Source organism: Gavia stellata, chromosome 10 (genome assembly GCF_030936135.1).
Source record: "Gavia stellata isolate bGavSte3 chromosome 10, bGavSte3.hap2, whole genome shotgun sequence".
NCBI classification, from domain to species: Eukaryota; Metazoa; Chordata; class Aves; order Gaviiformes; family Gaviidae; genus Gavia; species Gavia stellata.
The window spans coordinates 35,007,509-35,027,930 of NC_082603.1; the positions used below are offsets into that span (position 1 = coordinate 35,007,509).

Below are 20,422 nucleotides of genomic sequence, written 5' to 3' on the forward strand. Positions count from 1 at the left end.
AGTTGAAAAATACACTTAACTCGGCTGGCCGGGCTGGGACAGAGCCACGGCCACAGCCGGGGCATGCTCGGCATCAGCTTGACCAGCGCCAGGGGGTTTGTAGGGGAGGACCAACGGAGCGAGCCCCCGGAACATGCCAGAAACTCTTTATTAGAAAATACAGAGTGAAGCACCACTACGGGCACAGCGCGACGGGGGGAAGGATGGAGGTGGCCAAGCTGCAGCTCAGGGCAGGGTGCCGGCCGGATTCCATGGCTGGGTCACCAAGCAGCACCCCACAGCTGGGTCACCAAGCCGTGCCCCACAGCTGGGTCACCAAGCAGCACCCCACAGCTGGGTCACCAAGCCGTGCCCCACGGCTGGATCCCCAAGCAGCGCTCACCGCAGGCTTTATTTAAGGGCAGACACCAGAGGAAAGAAGCCAGACACAAACAGCATCTCCGCAGCCCTGGAGGTGATGTTCTTCTTCTTGGGGCAGGGAGCTCTAACGAACTCAAGATGCAGATTACTACGGGGGACGACAGATCGGCGGGAGAACAACATTCAGGCAGTAACACGAGGTTATTTACCCTCCCCGCATACCTGCCCACACACTTCTGAGCACAGCGGGAGTTCTCTCCACACTCCCAGTCCTGCACACCCAAACGAAGTTCATCAGCTATTTTTAACGAGATGTGTTATAAAATGATAGACACAAACACAGTAAAAAAAAATCAGTGTGGATCGACATTATTGTTTTTTAAATTGTCACTAGAAAAATATTCTAATTATAAAAATAATTTGCATGTAAGCACAGAATAAGCAGTACAATTTTCTGTCAGTCTTGTATGTCGATTTTGGAACAGTTTGTTAAAGCAGCTCATTAAACAAATGTGGAATTTCTCAATATGTATCAATAGCCTGTATATAATTTAATATAGAAATGACAAATACGCAACGTAAGACAGCAAATCACGAGTGGTTAATAAATTCTGTAAATATCATTACAGAAATGCACTTATGGCAGACGACAACTTCAACCTTTCAACCACTGGCTACAGAGAAAGACATCTGCAGCCAGCTGAAGCCAGTATTCTTTTTGATACCTTCAAAGCTTTCTGTTAATACGCAATGTTTGGATAAATATACTATTAAAGTTTTTATATATATATACACACATACACACAAGCACACACACACACAGAGAAAGACTTTTTTATTATGTGTATATATAAAATCACTTACTTGACGGAAAAGGCCCTCCGCTTATGTCTGCATAACCACAATCCGGATAGACTTTGGCATTTTTCCCCTTTAAAAATGAATTTTAAAAAGAGCCCAATTCTGACTCCCTGCGCAAAATATAAGCGGGGCTTCGAGCGACGGAACCATGCCTCCAGCTCAGCACGAAGGCAGGGCAGTACGAGCTTGCGGCCTTTGATTCTTTTGACAGGGTTTTTTTTTTGTACTAACACGGGTTTTTCATTAGAGAAGAAAATGCAGCGCAGCGGAATCAAAGCTGAAAATTCTGCTTTTTCGACTCGTCTTAAAAAGCAGGGAAATACATCTGCGCCTCTCTGATTTTTGACGCTTTAGGTTTTACGCTTAAAAACCGCTGTCGAGAGAAGCGGAGGGAGGGAAGGCTGCAGGCATGGCTCCCTGGAGTTCACCAGCAGTTGCTACAATCCTTTTCCAAGGTAGCTTTTGCGAGATAATGCACTTCTAAACGTGTCTGTGCATAAACGCACACTACCAACACCGGTACAGCCCCCCCTCCCCGCGTACGTAATTTAAAAAAAAAAAAAACAAATGGAAACCCGATGATGTTTACTCAGGTTTCTACACCTTGGCCTCTGCTCCGTCAGCGAAGCTCAGGCAACTTTGGTCTTGTTTGTGGAACCTGAACAGTGGAACCGGGACCCGCTCCCGCAGAGGAGGAGACCCCCGGCTCGCCCTGCCCGTCCCAGCGCAGGGACGCCGGCGCAGTGCTTGCGGGCTCGACAAAGACCCCATTCCCTCGGACAAGAAAGAAGTTAATTCCGTTTGAAACCTTGCTTCGTAATAAAGATAGGGAACAGAAGAAATGCTTTAGAAAGCTTAAGGAATCGTTTATACGCTTGGTAAAAGAAGGGCCGCTCTTACGCAGTTAATGGCTGGTACCTTACAGAGTATTTGCCTACGCGCCCGCCGGCGGCTGGCTTTGCCCAGGGGGGCTGCGGAGGAGCTGCCGCTCTCCTATAACAAAATGCAGGTCTTCTTGTCCTTGAAAGGGTTCTCGGAGGCGGGTATGCCCATTAGCAAGGGATCTTTCTTGGCGTGTTCTTCACAGTAGAGCATGAGGTCTGCTGACGCTTTTGACACCTGCAGAAGACAGGGGGGGAAAAAAACCCTCATTAAATGGTATTTCCCCATAACCGGTGACATGATCAAGTGTGCCAAGAGCTGCCGGCGGGTACAAAGTCCCCGCGCGGGCCGGGAGAGGTGCTCGGAGATCAACACGCTCTCTGGGGCCCCGTCGCCTGCGAAGACACACTGCCATGGGCTCGCTCCGGCTTCATCTGCAGCGGGGAGAAACGGATGGAGCCCGCTGCTCTCGGGGGTTCGCTTGTGACACATGGCAGAAGTACCGCTCGGCTCCTACACGGCTTCTACAGAAGACTGAAAATAAACAGGAGGAGGTTCAAAACAATACAGCAGGTTCGTCACGAGCAACTTCTCCTCTGTAAAGCTGGGGACGGTAAAGAGAAGTGCCCTCAGATGACCAGCCGGTTCGGGAACGCCGCTCAGGGTCCCTCCTCCCACGGGCCCCGCTCCTGACCCCCGAGGAAGGGCACCACCGCTCCGTCAATCCGGACGTTGGTCCTGCTGCCCTTCCCAAGGGGCTGGGCAGCAATTCAAGGAGCACGACCAAGCCCGAGGAGGCAATATTACTAGCGTAGCCAACACCCTACCCCTGCTAGCTGAAAACAAATTCGGTTTCTTTTCTGCCTTAAGTAAAAGGAATCCAATTTCTCCTACCTTCTTTTTTTTATAACGTCCCTACACGCTCGCCCTCCTTGCAGACGCAGCATTCGGCCAGCCGAAGGACGGAACAAAATCACACAATTAACGCGATGTGCCCAAAACTGGAAACTCCTCCCTGCCCTGCGCTGCCTATTTTGCTTTGGTTCTCCTACAAGTCCATAAAGCACCTGAGGGCACTGCTGGTCAGCGGCCACAAGAATTAGATTTATTCAGATTTGTTGGGCTGAAACGTAAATGTCGTGTGCTGAGATGGGGGAAAAATGTACTGTGGGCACACACGCGCGCGCACACTCCCTTGTTTTATCACCTTACAGCTGGAAGGGGGAAAAAAACGGGGAAAAAAAAAAAGAGGGGTGAAGGAGGATGTGCTCTCACCTTTATTCTTTCTATTGAGGCTTCTATTCTTAACTGCTGGACAGTCCTTCGGGCCTGGGCTATGTTGTTGGTTGTGCTCGCTGTTTTGCCAGACATTTTCAGTGAAGCGATGAAGCTCTGCATTGAAAGACAGCGGGTTAGTTTTCCAGAAGGCGGCACAGCACGTTAAACTGCTTTTTACAGACAGGCGACCGCGACACGCTGCAAAAAGTGCTTTTTTTAATTTATTATTTCACGCAACGGGAGCGGTCAGCTGAGAAGCAGCTCGGCCAGCGACGCTCTGAAAGCAAAACACGCTCCGGAAAACAAAATGCACTGAGCTCTTGTGCATCCTTCTGCTTCGCTCTTCCCTGTGCTAATGGGCGATACGGGTTTACCGACTCGCGCTCTTCCCGAGCCGGAGGGCGGCCAGCACCGCACCGCGCCACACCGCGCACCCATCCCAGCGCAGCGTGGTCGGTCTCTGCGTCCGCTGCTGCGGGACGGATCCTGCCGGGGAGGGCCGGGAGGGAGGAGAGCTGCCGCCCGCCTGCCCGAGCGCTGGGGATGAAGAGCGTCCCCTCCTCTCCCTCTCGCAGACAGAGGAGGGTTTCACGGCCGGTTACTGCCCGGCCGCGGAGCCCGCTGCAGCGAGGAGGACGGGCAGAGGTGTGGGTGCGTCGGCCGTGCCAGCCCGGCCTCTCCGCTTCCTTGCGCCCGCTCCGGCCGGGGCGCGTTGCAAGCCTGCAGCAGCCCCGCAGCAGCTTTACAACACATCAGAGGGAAAGGAAAACCAAAAGGTGAAGTTCAGAGATGCGCTCCCAGCTGCTGCCTGCTCCCACATGGCCGCGTACGGGAAAAATACCCGAGCGGCTCCAGCACTTTCCTTCTCTGGGTGAGAATGCCAAACGTCCATCCCAACGCGGGGCCGGTGTTCGGCTGGTGTCCAGCGAGAAGGGAGGACGCTCTCCGCTGGGCTCAGCCAGCCGGTCCGGCAGCGATCCGAGCACAGCTTTTGCAGCTTGACCCCCCCATTTGCAGCTCCCCGCCAGATGCCCACAAGCAGCGTGAGGGCGGCACGTCCCGCTGGCTGACGGGGGAGCCCAGCCCCTGCCAGGATGGCAGGCGCTTCCCTGCAAGCCGGACCAAGGAAGAAGACGTGCCCCTGGCCCCACCGAAGAGCAAGGGGGGAAGCAGGATCATACGCGTGTGACCGTACCCAGACAAGGAAGACCGCCCGCCTGCCAGCTCCGACTCAAGGCCAGGTCCGAGAGGACACGCGGCACCGGTAAACAATTCAGGGTCACTTCAGCTGGTGCTGGCACTGCTGCCCCTGAGCAGCTTTACTGCAGGCGCTCTGCAACAAAGACCCGAACAAGGTTCCTTCGTCACGTCCACGAAAGCACGCCTAGTTGCAGGCTGTAACTCCTGCCTGCTCCACCAGCACTTACGCCGCTCGGGATTTGGAGCTCTTAACCTCACGGCGGTCCCAGAAAACCTCAGTGTCTTCAGCTGTAGGTAACTCACATGGCACGCTCCAGCCTGCCGTACTGGACCACCGCAAGCCGTCCCTTTGCCCGTGCCACGCTGAAGGCCGCCCTGCCCCATCTCCCTGCAGCACCCTTCCTCCCACGTGCCCCCGGCACCCCCGGCCGTTTCGCATCCCGCGTAGCCACCCAACGGCTGCTGCTGGAAGGAAACTACCCATGCAGGGAGCAACAGGAGCAGGGAAGGGCTGAGGACTGTGCAGCATCGCGTTCAAAAGAATATCCCTACGGGCATCACAGCAGCAAAGAGCTTATTGCTAAATTATTCAGGTACCCAGGAGTTCAAAGAGCAGCTGGTTTGGAAGAGTCCTGCCCTATGAAACTGTCCTTCCTGTGCCAACCCTCACGCACAATCTCTAGCAGGACTGTGCCCAAACCCTGCCGTTTGCTTGCCGCAGATCCAGGAGAATACCTGGCTCCGTGGCGCTGTGCTTAAATCATTTATTGCATTACAGGGACTCGAGTCCAACGGAGCTACACATGACCTTTCCAAACGCCGCATACAGCGTTTCCTTGCAGGCTTCAGGTTTCTCACGCCTTGGCCTGGGTAGCAGTGCTGGTTTTCCAGCCAGCGCTCCTGCCTGCCCAGCGAGCTGGGAACAGCGTCGTTTTGCACCGAGTCCCCGTTCTGGCACATGCCGGCATTTCTAGGCTGCTCAGCAGGGCCCAGATACTTAAAATTTTTCTCTCCCTCTGCGGGAACCAGCCCTGGGTTTGACGTTCACCTGCAACACAGCCTGCGCTGACGGACGGCACCCACGGTAGATGTGGGATGCCCACAAAGCGCTGACGTACACCCCCCAGCTCTCCTCCGACGGCAGCGCAGGCACCCGTGGGTGCTCGCTGCTGGCTGGGAACCGTGCTGAGCCAGCAGTGAGCACCCTCAGGGTTTTCCGTTGGGAGCAATCCACTGACCCACGCTCCTGCGGCACCGAGCACGCTCAGCTTCCTCTGCAGCCCCGCGATCTAGCGGCGAGAAGTCCTGCAAGTAGCGTGCTAACTGGTATTCCATGCTTTACAGCTCACAGCCGCCTTCTGCCGCTCTTCCAACACCCCCGCGGTGAATCGCAAACGCAGCAACCTGCTGGTTTTCCCAGCTACGTCCGCACCAGTACCGGTGAATCCCAGCGAGAGCAGGATCGGGCCGCACGCGGCGTTGCAGAGCGGAGCGAACGCCGGCAGCGCTCGGCGGCCGAGCTGCAATGAGAGCGGTGGGACGTGGGGGGACCTTCCTCGCGGCGGCTTTGGGCAGAGCAATTGCCAGGCGGCAGGTAACGCCTCCTGCTCGCGCGCAGGTAGGAGGGACACTCATAACTGATATTAGGTATTGCTAAAAACTTATTCCTGAAACAAACATTAAGAACGTACTCACGAATCATCTCCAGCCTGCGTGAATCTGAGCGGCCGTGTAACAGCCCCCTGTTCAGCTCACCGGCCGACCTTCCCAGTAACGCTTCGCATCCAGGAGCCGGAGACAAGCGTGAAACCCAGAACCAGCTTAAATGCTGCAGAGACTCCAAGTGAGCGACTTCAGGGCAAATGGCAGAAGGTCTTTTGTAATTTCAGAACCTTTAAACGTGTGCCAGTGCAGAGATCACAGCTCCGAGCAAGCGCCCTGCAGCAGGCGAGGCACCGGCCGTGCCGGGGACATGCTGCATCCGAAGCGTCTGCCTTCCACTCCTCTAAACATTTCCACCCGGGGTTTCTGCACGCAGCTACGAGTAAAGCTGCAGCAAAGTTAGGGAAATTTGAGCAGAGCAGACGCCGTGACACGGAGGCCGGGGAAGCCGGGCTGGCAGCACACGCTGCCGGCTGACTCACGCCGGGGGTGCAGGAGGACAGCTTGTAAAACTGCGGTTGCTTCACCTCCGCAACAGGCGGGTCAGCAACGCGAGCCTCGCTCCGTGGCAGCCATCCACCGCCCCAGCTCCCCACAAGGCCCTCATCGCCCCCAAATTTCCCGCTGCGCTCCAGAGAGGTCACCTACGGACTGAGCTGCGCGTGATTCACCGCTTACCACCCACGGAAGGCGATTAATGCAATATTAAAAAAAGCCAAAAGGATTTTTCCTCTGGGAAGCAGCGCTCCCTCTATGGCACTGTCTTAACCGAAGAGGCCGGCACACATCCTCACTCGGCACCTACCGCCCCGCTGCTCCACGGTGCTGCCTCCAGAGCGGCACGAAGGACACGAGTCAGGACCGTCTGCGCGAAAGCAGCTCATCCTGCGAACCTCTTCCAGCCCTCATTTAATCCGCACGCGACGAGGCAGGAGGTGACAACGCCAAACCGTGAGGCAGCACGGGGCAGCTGAGACATGGCCGTGACCGTACGGGGCCGGGCAGCACCGGGAGCACCGGGCATGAGCGAGCCCATGCACCCCGCTCCCAGGAACGGGCACTGGTTTTGCTGCAGCGGGGCCGCCTTCTCCCAGTAGCCACTGGCTACTTGCTGGGCACGGCCACGGGTACGGACTTTTGGGAGCGGTGCTTGCTCTAGGGAGGCGTGAAGTCTTTGCATGCTTTGGCTGCGAGGAGGAGAGTCAGAGACGCATGGGTGTCTGAAATACCCTCCGTGTCGACACGACGACACAAACTCTCAGTTACTAACCCAGATCCACCATGTTACAGCCGAGTTACTGCTAATCACGGAGCTGCAACATCCCCCAGCGAGCACACAGGGCACGCGTCCTGAATTACTAATATTTGTAGCATCCAAACATTAAAATGCGTTTTGATGGTGCATTTAGTGATTCAATCTGCAAATTACTTGAGAGAAGAAGGAGTGCTAACTGACACCGCATAAACACATTTGTCTAGCAACAGTCGTAAATCTCTTTGTAAAGGTTGAACACTCAGACCTTTTGCTGTACTGCGGGAAAGGGCTTGGAGCTACTTGGAGCATGTTTCTCATGGTAAGTGATGATAAGAGGCGTACGTTGAATGCATGTCATATTATTTGTAAAACACAAAGTGAAAACTCTCTGGAATTCAAGGCAAAGGCCGCGGTGCATTAACCACCTCCGACATAAGCCCTGTAGTGCTGTGGCACTGCAGGACATGGTTTAGTGGGCATGGTGGGGTTGGGTTGGTGGTTGGACTTGGTGATCTGACAGGTCTTTTCCAACCTTAGTGATTCTGTGACACAGACAAGATCTTTTCCAGTTCGAGTCAGCGATGGCCAACTCAAGAAGCCAGGGAGGCTTATGCCACGCCGGGCAACGCTGGAACGCATGGTGGGCTTCACCACAAACACAAAAGCAGACTTTTATAAAATCAGGAGAATTACCTCCCACCCCAAGGAGCGGGCCATGTTTTTGCTGATGTGAATTGGCAGGGTCAGGACCACATCCAGGGCTGGGTGCCACGGAGCGGGGGACACGATGACCGCGGGGGAGCCCCCACCTCCTCCTGCGCTGCCGCGGGTCCCGCCGGCCCCGGGAGCAGGGGCTGCTTTGCAGCCGACCTGCACGCGGACCCTGACCTCTACCAGCCGCTCACCGGAGGCAGCGAGAAGGACCGAGCTGGAGCTCCCGCGACTCTCGACGGCAGCACCCGAGCCGGGACACGTGTAAGGTCTGCTAGTAAACCCGCCCCGTGATTTTGCGATGCTGTCACCAGACCGATGGAGCCGGGAGACCTGCACGTCTTGGCACACCGGGATCGCCCGAAGAGCTGCAGCCTCCGATCCAACGGGTAACGCAAGCAGGCTGCGCACCATCTGCTCATTTAAAACAGCATTTAGAAACATCATAGGAGTCGTCTTTTACTAGGCTTTTGGGGCATTTAACCTGATAATTTGAGGAATTTAATTACTGCAAAGCTAATTGTTAAGCTAGAGTTCCTAGAAAGGAAGTTTAAAAGGACACAGATTTTGCGGGTTTTATTCAACGCTTCCTGCCTTTGCTGGCGTGCCACGAGAAGTGGGCAGAGGACGCCCGCTCTGCTGCCTTCCAACACACACAAATAGCACCTGGACCCTGTTCCGCTCAAAGCCACTAATACGTTCGAGCCCAAATTTTGAGACTCCTTCCCACTGAAAGCAATTGATTGCAACGGGGCAATACCAGACCGGGGGCTTTGCCGGATCGGGCTTTCCTTGCCTAATCCTGGCACTCGCTTAGGCTGCAGAGTCCGACTGGACTCCCCCAGGGCTGCTCGCCGCGGTGACTCCCACCCCAGCACCCAACGCGGGGTTGCAGACCGCGCTCCCAGGCAGGCAACGCCATGCCTAGGTGCCCGAAGCAAGGCACAGCTCGCCGAGAACATCAGCAACCCTTCCCCGGGCCCAAGGAGAGGTGCTGATGCCGTGTCCGGAGGATGTTCTTGCGACGGGACTGTAATTCCTGTAAGAAGTCCTCCTGCCCCATCAGCAGCGGAGGAAAAGGACCCTGCTCCTGATTGAGAGCGAGTCCGCAGACAGCAAGTGGGAGACATGCAAATACAAAACAGCATCTTGGCTACGTGGAATTGAAATGGTGGAAGAGGAATTGAAAAGGAATTTCTCATGGTTGGGTAGTACTCTTAAGAAACGATGATAGATACAAGACTGTTGGCTACTTCGGGAGATTTACTCTGCAAAGAATACAGTGAGAAATCAGAAGACGCTACCTTTTGGGGGTTTGGGGTTTGATCAGAATAAACCCACAGGATCAGAGCGCTGCGTTCACCCCGCTCTCCCTGCCTCCTCACCACCAGCATCAGAGGGCATCTGGCCAGAACCTCGGCAGGACCCTGGCACCGAGGCGGCCGACTGACTCGTGAAACGGGCACGGGTGAATGAACCCAACAGCCCCGCTGCAGCGCGGGTATTGCCCAGAAGGACCCGCAGAAGACGGACGCAGCTGCAAAAGCTTCCCCATAGCTGACAGGCTCACGCGTTCGTGAAAAATGAGACTTCCAACCAAGAACCTCCACCACGCGCTGTTGGAGCCGATAAATGCAGCTGCCGAGTTTGATAGTGAACGCTGCTGGTGCGTGGCAAACTGTCCGTGAGTGCTTTAAAATAATCATTGCCGGAATAACAAGGAGTGGTTTCACATGGATACAAAAGAAACACGGATCCGCTACAAACCGAGCCCAAACTCCCGTTCCAGACCCTGCAGTTTTCACTTATTACAGCGAAAAACTACAGTGTGGAAAAGAAAAACCCAAAGCAATTTATTTTTATAAAGCAATGCACGCATCGCCGAGAAGTCAGTTAGTTCAACATTCGCTGATCCCTCTAATTTTAGTGCTAATTTTTTTTTTTTAAGACATAAGGTTATAAAACAACTACTGCAGAATTAAAAGATAAACCGTTCTCCTCTCGTTTGGCTGGGGCAAGCCTCGGCTGTCTTTGCTCAGCCTTCCCTTCCCCAATCCCAAGCCACAGCCCCAAAACCCCTTTTGCCGCTGCAGAGGTTGGAGTTTCTCTGGAGTCCCTTCGCATCCCACATGAATGACCTCATTAGGAAAGTTTCAGCGCTTATTTTCCCAGCTGGTTAGCTTTGTTAATAAATTAGATGTTTTAAAAAAAAACCCCAACAAACCCAAACCATAACATTTGAAAATGAAATTGCTGTGTTTCCTCATCTTCAAACAAACATCAGCAGCATTATTTTAATAGCCCTCCTAAGATTACTAAATCTCTTCTACAGAGAGATTTACAGACAACTAGGTCATCACCCAATAATACTGTTTTCCCTCCGAGTTCCTGGCAACCTACCCTATTAACGAAGCTGCTGAGGCCATCTCGAGCCGCAGGATTTCTCGTAGGGTACACTTGGTTTCAGACAACAGCGACAAACTGCGTAAAACTCTGCAGATCTGCATCGGGGGCGTACGCGGTTCCGCAGAACTTGGGATTCGGTGCCCTCGGAGCCCGGGGCAGGGCTTTCTGGGACTGGGCTGTCTCCCAGCAGAATTAAGTCACTCTCTAAAGAAAAGACCGCTCACTCAGGAAGAGCACCGCTCCGATTTCTGGGAAACAAGCCTTCACGCTCAATGGGCAGCCCCCAACCAAAAGCAAAGACACTCCGAGAGCCAAACTCACCCCATCGCTTTTCTCAGCGGGATCTCTCGTGTCCCCCAGCACTCACAGTCACAACTCTTCATTCTCTATTAAACGGACCAAAACCAAAGGATCAAAACCAAAGTTCCAACAAGTTTTTCAGTTGACCACCCGCGACAAAACACGGCTGGTGTGATCTCGTGCTGTTCTAGGCAGGAGGCGAGCCGGGCGTCCCCTGTGCCCGCTGCCGTAGGGACACACCGCGAGTGACAACCCTGGTGCCCCGCAAGCGATAACGCTGAAGGAGGGCTTGCCGGACCTGAGGTTGACGACGACAGAGATCCCCCAGCCCCAGAGCAGCTGCGGGCACGGCCGCAAATCTCACTCGTCTCCAACTCACAACCTAAGAAGAGACAAAATAATCAGTCCCACCGACAGCCTTCTCTGGCCATCGTGCCCGAGGAAAAGCCTTTTTGCAGAAAGTGCTCTGAAACCGTGAACAGCTACGCTTGAAAAGAGACAGGGTATGTTTTTTCCAGCTGCGCTGGTTGGTCTAATAAAACAAGCATGCTTTCGTGCCCATGCTTCACGTCAGCTAGTGAGGGGCTCCCAGGTTTGTCTGCCTTCTCCAGCTACGCCTCCCCACACCCTGCCCTTCGGTCCCCCCAGCTGCAAGGCCACTGCCGCAGCACCGCGTTTGAGCGAGCCGGGATGATCTTTATTATCAGTCCCAAGCACATTGTGCAGCTTTGACTTTCCCCTTCTTAATATAAGGGGACTGCAGGAGCAGAAGGATGCGGTGAGACGGACGACTGGAAGAACAGCTTCCATCGCAGCAGCCATTAACCCGGCCGGGACCGCTCACCTTCTGGCAGAGAGGACCGAAATCCAGCCCACAAAACACCACGGCACACACAACCCTGCGCTCACGGTCACCTTTTTCCTTGCTCATCCCCACCCCTGCTCTGTTTGAAAAGCTGTCAGAACGGAGGTGATCATGCCCTGTACTCGGTGCTGGTGAGGCTGCACCTCAAATGCTGTGTTCAGTGTTGGGCCCCTCGCTACAAGAAGGACATTGAGGTGCTGGAGCGTGTCCAGAGAAGGGCGACGGAGCTGGTGAGGGGTCTGGAGCACAAGTCTGATGAGGAGCGGCTGAGGGAGCTGGGGTTGTTCAGTCTGGAGAAGAGGAGGCTGAGGGGAGACCTCATCGCTCTCTGCAACTCCCTGAAAGGGGGTTGTGGGGAGGTGGGTGCTGGTCTCTTCTCCCAAGTGACAAGTGATAGGACAAGGGGAAATGGCCTCAAGTTGTGCCAGGGGAGGTTTAGATTGGATATTAGGAGAAATGTCTTTCCTGAGAGAGCAGTGAAGCACTGGAAGAGGCTGCCCAGGGAGGTGGTGGAGTCCCCATCCCTGGAGGTGTTCAAGGAAGGTGTGGACGTGGCACTGCGGGACATGGTTTAGTGGGCATGGTGGGGTTGGGTTGGTGGTTGGACTCGATGGTCTTACGGGTCTTTTCCAACCTTAGTGATTCTGTGAAGTGAAAAGAATGATTAAGGGAAAAGCACTAATAACAACGGGAGGGAGGAAGGCTGCCTGCCCTCTCCGGGTACTGCGGGCTTGCAGAGGCACATGCTGGGCTAGGGCTCTGTAATTAACAGCAGACTCAGCAAACGCATGGAGCAAATATGCCAGTGGGAAGGCTTAGCTCATCCTTTGGGGAAAATACCTTTTTGCACAGAAAACCGAGGACATAAGTTTGTTTAAAAGAGGAAGATGCTCACCAGCCGCACTTTGCCAGGCAAAGGTTCAACCGCTAAGAGCAAAACACACAAAACTTCCAGCGCACTTCACGCAGGCCATACACCTGCATTTTTTTTCTCTTTCTTATAAATAACAACCGAAACACCTACAAACAGGTGGAGCTGTCCCTCTTCCCTAGAAAAACCCCATTTTTCAAGGCCTTGCCCTATTTCTTCCCGCAGCTTTTAGGTAACGAGGCTACAATGCAGCAGGCCCTCAGAAGAGCGGCCTCGGCAGGTACGTGGCTGGGCATTGACCTGCAGCTCCAACCGGGATAATTAAACATAATTAAACACAAATCTATCTCCTTTTTTTTTTTTTTTTTCTCTTTTAGATCCAGGACTTACAAACCACCTGCTGAGTGAAATGTAATTAAATCACCACCGCTAAAGTACACCCGGGAATTGCTCGGCAGCTCTGCCTTGCCAACGGTTCCCCGTTCGCTCCCGTTATATAAAGTCAGCTCATACTGCAGCTCCGAACCCCAGCTAGCGGCGGAATGAAGGTCCAAAAGGGTATCTCGTTACTACTTCTTTTGAAAGAAACAGCTTTTGAGTTGAATAACTCAAAACCGTAGATCGATAGAGCGGACTGAACAAAACACAAAACGAGAACACGGAAAATTACGGCACCTAAAATCATACGAGATGCACGTGGCTTTAATGTGCCGTCAGCCCCTGGTTTTCCGGGGCGACAGCCCACAGCCGGGGGTCAGCGCGGATCTAAAGTTACAGCTAATCTGCAAATGCAAGTTTCTAAGGCATCTCCTTTTTCAAGCCACAGAAGCCGCGCTGCGGGCGCTAAGGGCTCCGCGAGGTGGAGTTGCCCTCAGCACGGGGGCTGCAGGGAGGCGGCGGCACAGCAGGCTTCAAATTCGGCAAGGGAACGGCGGGCAGAGGAAGGACACGAGCAGTTCCAAAACCAGAGAGGGATGCCAGCCCTCCCGGTGACGACCCTGTCCCCCCACAGCATTCTAGCGGAGGGGATCCCTCCTCGCCGAGGGCGTTGCACAGCACCCACCGCAAACGGCCCTGCAGCAGCAGCAGCCTTTGCTCGGGGACCCCGCGGGGCAGAGGGAGCACCCCAGGGAGCTGCTGAATTGCTGCCAGCAGCTCCTCCAGCTCGGAAATGTTGCTGCCCGCTTGAGCCTGCTAGAAAAAAAAAAAAAAAGAAACAAACACCACCACAGAAATTATTTTGCTTTTCTTAAAAACACAGTAATAGGGAAAAAAGAAACAACCAAGCAGCCTGACATGGTCAAAGCCAGAAACCCCCAAGTGTTTCCTTTACTTTTCTGACAAAGAAACAATCCCCTTCGCTCATCCCTCGCAGGGATCCAAACCAGGGCTGTGACTACGAGCTCGGGCACACAGTGGTGCGGCTGCGAGCGCGGGGCTGTCCACGGCCGGGTAAGCAGCCACGAGCGTTTTATCAACAGGAGAGGCGCAGGCTCGCGCCTGGGCTTGGAACCACGACCGAGGGGTCGCCTACAGCAGAGGAAGAGCAGACCAACGCGGGGACGGCGAGAGGCAAGCTCCCTCTGCCTCCACGGGTGCTGGCCCCTTGCTTCCCAAACGGCGCAGGCTGTCAGGAGAGCGGAGCTCCTGCACGCTGACTGAACCCGGGGTGGCAAACGTTTCCTTACCCTGAGCTGGGTGGGCAGACAGACCCCTCACGCTGCCGAGCGCCCCGTGCAGCAGGGCACAGCGTGACCGGTGGTAGGACGGAGCTGCTCGAGGGCTGGGCCGCATCCAGCCCACGCTCCTCGCCTCTGCCCTGGGCTGGGTACCGAAGTTTCCCAGGGAGCTGCTGCCGGGGGAAGCACATGCATCCCGAGGAACTGCTCAGCAGTGCTGGCTGGCATTCGGGCAGCGGTTCTGCTCCAAAAAACCACCATAACGTGGTACTGCGGGAGCTCGTGTTTACGGTTCCAGTGATTCCACAACAAACGCTGCAGGTTTACAAGTGAAACCGTCCCCAGTCCTGCACCCTCCCCAGTCTTTGCTGAAACAGTTTTAAGCTGGATCCATTTTGCATATCGCCACCACCACCGAGGACTCTGCCTGCCAAATTACACCAATGGCTCCCCCCTGCTTCACAGCACTGTCCGCAGAAACTTTTTGTGGTGTCCGTCCTTACCAACACCGTCCTCCCTGGCACCCTTTCACCCCCGCTGCCTTCAGCTGGGACTCTGCAAACAATTCGGTACCAACACGGCAACAAACCCCAAATCCAGCTGTCTCCTCTTACCTACTTATCACTCTCCAGACCTAGCAGGAGTAAAAAGCCAGGAGCTCACTCCTATCCCTGAAGTCAGCAATTTTGCTTCTGAAAATACAGAAAGTAGATTTGTTGGGCAGGAAGGTGGCATTTTTGTAGCTGCTTTTATGTGCTTACAAGTTTTGCTTTTGCTCTATAAACTCCTCCCTCCTCCCAAGGCTGAGTCGTGCCATCGCCCGGGGCACGGCTGGGACAGCACAGCGAACTGCCACCCCGGCTTTGTTGCCACCACTGGGCAGGGGTGCTCCTTCCTCGGTGGGGTGACCCCCTGATCAGGCAGTGCTTTGCAGCCCCACTGCCCCCGTGCAAAGACCCTGTCCCACTCCCGACGGAGGGCAGCACCTCCTCTCCCGCCTCGGCACTTGTACGGTGCAACTGCAGCTGGACCTTCAAAGGAGCCACCTGCCCCGCACCGCGCAGCCCGGCAGTGGTCTGCGTCGGGGGGAACAGGCACTGCAGGAGGCAAGCCCCCCCTTCACCCCCAGCCTGGTTAAGCAGGACACCACGCACGGGCTGGGGAGGCTGGAAGGAGCAAGAAGGCAGCGAGAGGAAGAGGAGCTGCAAGCAGCGTGGAGAGGCACCAGCAGCTACAGTCAAAGTCAGTCCTCATGGGGAGCGGGGAAGAGGAGCCGCAACGGCCCCCGAAAAGGGTAGTTTAAGGAGGGGGTGATGCCGGAGCCCCTCTCTGGCACCTGGGATGACTGTGAGCTACGTGCACCACTTACTACGTGCACCAGGCGCAGCGGCAGGGCGTGGGGTGTTTCGGTGTGAGGTTTCCGCGGGTTCCCCGGGTTGTGCGAGTGCTTCTGCACGTGCCGCTTTCCCAGGCGCTTGTGTGGGAGCGTGAAGGCTGGCGGCTGGTTGGGACTTGAACGCTGGTTGTCGGTTTTCCTACAGGGCAGACATGGCTGCTCGGGAGCAGGTTTGTTGCGACTTGCAGAACCTAAAAACTCTCCGAGTCCAAGCCAAGAGGCCCGACGCTGGCATGAAAGGCCACAGCTGGGTGCAGAAATAAACAACTCTATTCTGAGGGGGCATCGTAGCATAACCAGGTATGTCAGCGCACAGAAACACGGCTGCACGCAAGCGTCAAAAAGTCTCTGTCATCGTGGTATTTCATGGCCTTGGTTTTTTAAATGTTTAGGTCCCCGAGGGAAGAATCTGCTGGAGGAACCTCAAAGCGCCTGGTACTACCTTCAGCCACACCGCTCACCTCTGCGCTGGAGCAGGCCTGGAGGGGAACGGTGTTTGCTGTGGAGCATTCGGAGTCGCAGCGAGCGCCAACGCGTGCCCCCCCAGATCCCACACACCCTGGCACGCAGTGGCACCTTTCCACAACCGCCCAGCAAAGGGGATGCCAGCTCCCACGGCCGGCTGGGAGACCGCGCTCTCCTTTGCCCTACGCTGAGGTCGAGCATCCCAGCGTAGGACTCTGGCCGCTCCTGCCCTCCCGCACGGGGCGGCGGGGGATCCCCAGGCCCCTTCCCCGACACCACCTTCTCTTTGCCGCGCAGCGGGACTGGGCCCAGTCCCTGCGAGGTGACCCGCAGGGAGGGCGGGAGAGGCACAGGGTCCCCGATGGCAGCAGCAGGTGGGAGAAAGGGGCATCCAGGGGATGCCTCTGCCCCCCTGAAACCCACATTGCCCTTGGGGTGCTTCTTCTCACCAACATTGCCCATACAGGAGGTGCCTGGGGTTGGCAGGACTGGCTGCAGCCCCAAGGATTTTATAAAGGACTTGGGAAGCCAGGATGCGTATTGAGCGTGGAAAAAGAGTGGAAGGGTCGGTGCGGAGGAAGCGCAGAGTGAGCAGCCCTGATCTGTCACGCCTGCGGGACACAGCCCAGCCCACACCGACTCCTGCACGCATGTCTCCACAGCACCTCTCCAGGAGCGCTCTTGAGTACATCCACACCTTCAAAGTAAATACTACAAAAGTTATCCGCGCTGACCTTCCAGAAACAGGGACCCACTGTCCCAGATGTAACCCTAATTAGAGAGCACTGGAACAAGGAGGGCATGTTCAACACTTCTCCTGCTCCAACCGGTTGCTCTGCTTGGAGGAGGAAACAGTACTGCCACCAAAACAGCCCCTTCCCAGCTCACCCACCTCTCGCGCCTGCGCAGGGGTGATCCCATCATCGCGAAGCTGCACCTCAGCCAGCACCTCGCTCCGGTTACACAGCCAACCTAGTTTTTCCAGCGGTGGGTGCAGCCAACGGGAAAGCCTGCGGCAGCCCCCGGCGCGGGGCCGTGCTGACACCCAGTGGAAACCACGGCGAGACGCCCGGCAGAGGGAAATACCGCGGCTGAAATCTTTTCCTTCTGCTACGCTACTGAATAGAATAGAAAATAAAACCCAGTTAGCAGGAAAACACTGGAGCCCTGCCCTCAGCAAGAAAATAGAATTGAGTAGCAAAATGAAATAAAGATTAGAGATGCTTTCCGGTCATTTCTCTCTTTATGATACTTATACCACACCCGACGAAAGGAGAGACGAGGTTGTGTGATACGCCAGAGCTTACCGGGAGGACTCGGAGTCACTCGTGTACTTTGCAGCACTGAACGCAGCACCCGCGATGCAAACTTCCCAGGGAAAACGGCGGCCGTGATTGCCCACAACCTCCCCGCTGGCTCTGGGGGTACCACGGGGGGCTGCCGGCAGCCCCCCACTCCCTCGCCCTCCCTCCACACGGCCCCAGCCAAGGCCCGGATAGATCTCAGCAGCGAGGCCGTGGCTGCCAGCCGCACTAGCTGCCATCGCGGGGGACCAGCGGCCGGGGGAAGGTTTCTGCTCCTGCCTCCGCAGCTCCCACAGACCAAACCGTTAGTAGCAGCGGCGGCAGTGATGGCTAGCTGGTTCCTGGCAGGTGAGGAGGACTTGATCTTTAAATAGCTATCAGGCAAGATTTACAGTCATGGCATAAATATTTTATACACACTAGAAAGAGTTTGGGTTTGGTAAAAGAAAACAAGATCCTCCCCAAACAAAACCAACTCCTTTGCGTATTCAGGGATCACACTATTACCATGCACACAGAAAACCGAAACATCTGGCAGCTGTGCTACTCGCACACAGCGTTTTTCATGAAGGACGTGGATGCTTTGGGACGCGCACCCTGCACCGCACCACAGCTGAAGGTGGGGGAAAGGCAGGCGCCCCAGAAGACCCGACTTCTGTTTTGCTGGGCACAGAAGCTTCTGTTTTGCACAGAGTCACTTGGCCTTTTATACAGTCTGCACAAGTACGGATCTCACACGCGACGTGAGCTTGAAGCAAATACAGAGACAGGGTTTTACACGTCAGAGGTACAAAAGCCAGCTGAAAGCAGGGGACCGGCACGCCTCAGCTCTGTTCCATCTGCTTCTCGTTTGGATTACAGTATATATTAGCAGATTTCAAACCTGCTTTTACAGCGGAAAAGATACAGTACAACAAACTCTACTTCCATCTGTATCTCTTGGAGAAAGCGCAGTAACTAGGGCTCGGTTAGCGAGGGGAAGTCTGGGCACGCAGATAAAGCGGCTTTCCCCAGGGGCGAGCGGCCCGTCAGTGCACACGGAGAGTAAAAGCTCCTGAGAGCACGGAACACCAGTTTGTGATGTTTGCTTCTTCAGAGGATTCACGCTTGAGACTATTTTGAGATTTTACAGTTGAGATCTTTTTTTAAACTATAATCAATGCTGCCAGTGTCTTAGTCTTTCTAAACCGTATAAAAATCCCAAATAATGTGAAATGAAAGAAAACAGACAATTCCCAAGATCTTCAATTGTGTTTAGCATTCTGGGTATTTAATTAAGGATGCGTTCCTTCATAACCCCCATTTCACAAGTTATCCCGGTATCATCCAGCTGATCAAAACCGGGCTACAGCCACGTTTGATTTTCAAAGCCAGCCTCCACACATGTGATTCTGTCAAACCCAATTTACTTGTTGGGAAACGAGTAGTGGAAAAACCCGCTTTTATTTTCCTCTGCGTTTTTTCTGACTTAACTTTTTATATCTTTAGTACGAATGAAAGCCATGAAAACTGACTTCTAGATCAAAGTTACTTTGAAAAACATCTGAGCAGAATTATTTTAAAGACATCGGCCTGAAGTCATTAGTAAAGACAACCTGCGCTCTCTAACGAACGGCAGTGCAGTTTCCCCACGGAAGGTACCTGTTTCTCCCCACAGGGCACTACACAGCTAACTCACACCAGAGAAGACATACACAAACTACAAAGAGACATTTGCAAAGAGACTTTTAGTTGTATCAAAATCAGTTCGTCTTACAGCATGTAAAGCAGGAGCGGTCCGTGATTAAAGCACCAGACTGGGAGTCACGAGATCCAGCTTGGCCTCAGGTTACGTGACCTTCAGCAAATTCTTTAGTCTGAAAGAGAGATAAAGCCGAGGACGCTGGTGGGAGATGGTCTCTGAAGAGCTCTGTGGTTCTCAGCTCAAAGCCACTGAAAGGGTGCAAAGTATTTCACAAGCTTCTTGGTTACATCAATTTATTGAAGTACCTATTTTAACAACGGGGTTATTCAAGAATTTGCATTCTGACTTGGTCAAACAATATATGCGTAAGACAGCAAATACAGAAATTACGAAGACTTCCACGCTGCCCCTTGCTAACTGGAGGAATGAACAAGGAAAAGCTTAATTTCCGTGGGAGAAGCAGCCCATTCAAAACAGCGTTTCTGCCTCCTAATATTCAACGAGAGTGGTCTGGCAGTTAAAAACGGAGGTAAATGAGTGTCAGCAGCCCCTGCTGCTAACGTCTTAGAGAGCGGGCGGCAGCCAGCGCTGCACCGAGCGGCAATTGCAGAGCCTGTCCGGCTGCCGCGCCTGCCACGGAGCCGGTGCCGTCCTCGCGGCCTCTCCTCCATAAAGCTGCCACAAAGTATTTTGTGTTTGTTCTACTCCAGAATAAAATGAAATCACTGGGGCTTGGGACTTGTCACGCTGCTTTATATTTTGCATGAAAGAAAGGAACAAGCGTGTACTGGAAACTCACCTACATAGGCAGTCTTGCTACCTGGCCAGCTTGCTTTGATTTTATCGGTGTAATGATCCTGAAACAGAGTAAAATAAAAATTGTAAGTACTTCATGGTGCAAGAAAGCCAAAGCTGCGAGGGGTTAGCACTCCTGGTTTAACTCTAGTCACAAAGACTACAGTACTTTGAGATCGGCCTCACTGAAAAAAATCTACCTCAAACCTTTCTTACAGCCAGCTCCCCCATTTCCCTTCCCGAAGATGGGGCCGTGGGCGGCCAATTCCCAAACATGAATGAAGTCAACAAGTTGTCACAGCCTTTGTGCCTCCTCACTGCCACTACGGCTCCTCCTGAAGCCCATGCTCCTGAGGCAGAGGTCCCACCCAGGCCTACGACAGATGAGGTTGAGAGACAGCGGTTGGAAAAGCTACCGGCTTTAAAACGAGTTAAACTACTCAGGGTA

General features: G+C 54.3%; 1 protein-coding gene across 1 annotated transcript; it reads right to left on the bottom strand.

Moving 5' to 3' along the window:
* Positions 1 to 783: 783 nt before the first annotated feature.
* GNG12 (G protein subunit gamma 12) lies at positions 784 to 20,031 on the bottom strand. The gene is made up of 4 exons (XM_059821921.1): positions 19,979 to 20,031; positions 19,252 to 19,351; positions 3,379 to 3,495; positions 784 to 2,340 (listed from the first exon to the last, which is right to left on the bottom strand). The coding sequence occupies exons 3-4, from the start codon at positions 3,472 to 3,474 to the stop codon at positions 2,215 to 2,217; spliced, it is 222 nt and encodes a 73-aa protein (XP_059677904.1). The 5' UTR covers positions 3,475 to 3,495; positions 19,252 to 19,351; positions 19,979 to 20,031; the 3' UTR covers positions 784 to 2,214.
* Between the last annotated feature and the right edge of the window lie 391 nt (positions 20,032 to 20,422).

What these genes read in the sequence shown, in the direction of transcription:
- GNG12 (XM_059821921.1), bottom strand. Translation starts at nt 3,474, where the DNA reads ATGTCTGGCAAAACAGCGAGCACAACCAACAACATAGCCCAGGCCCGA. An exon ending in CCTCAATAGAAAGAATAAAG is followed by an intron (nt 2,341 to 3,378) that starts GTGAGAGCACAT and finishes TGTCTTCTGCAG; the next exon opens with GTGTCAAAAGCGTCAGCAGA.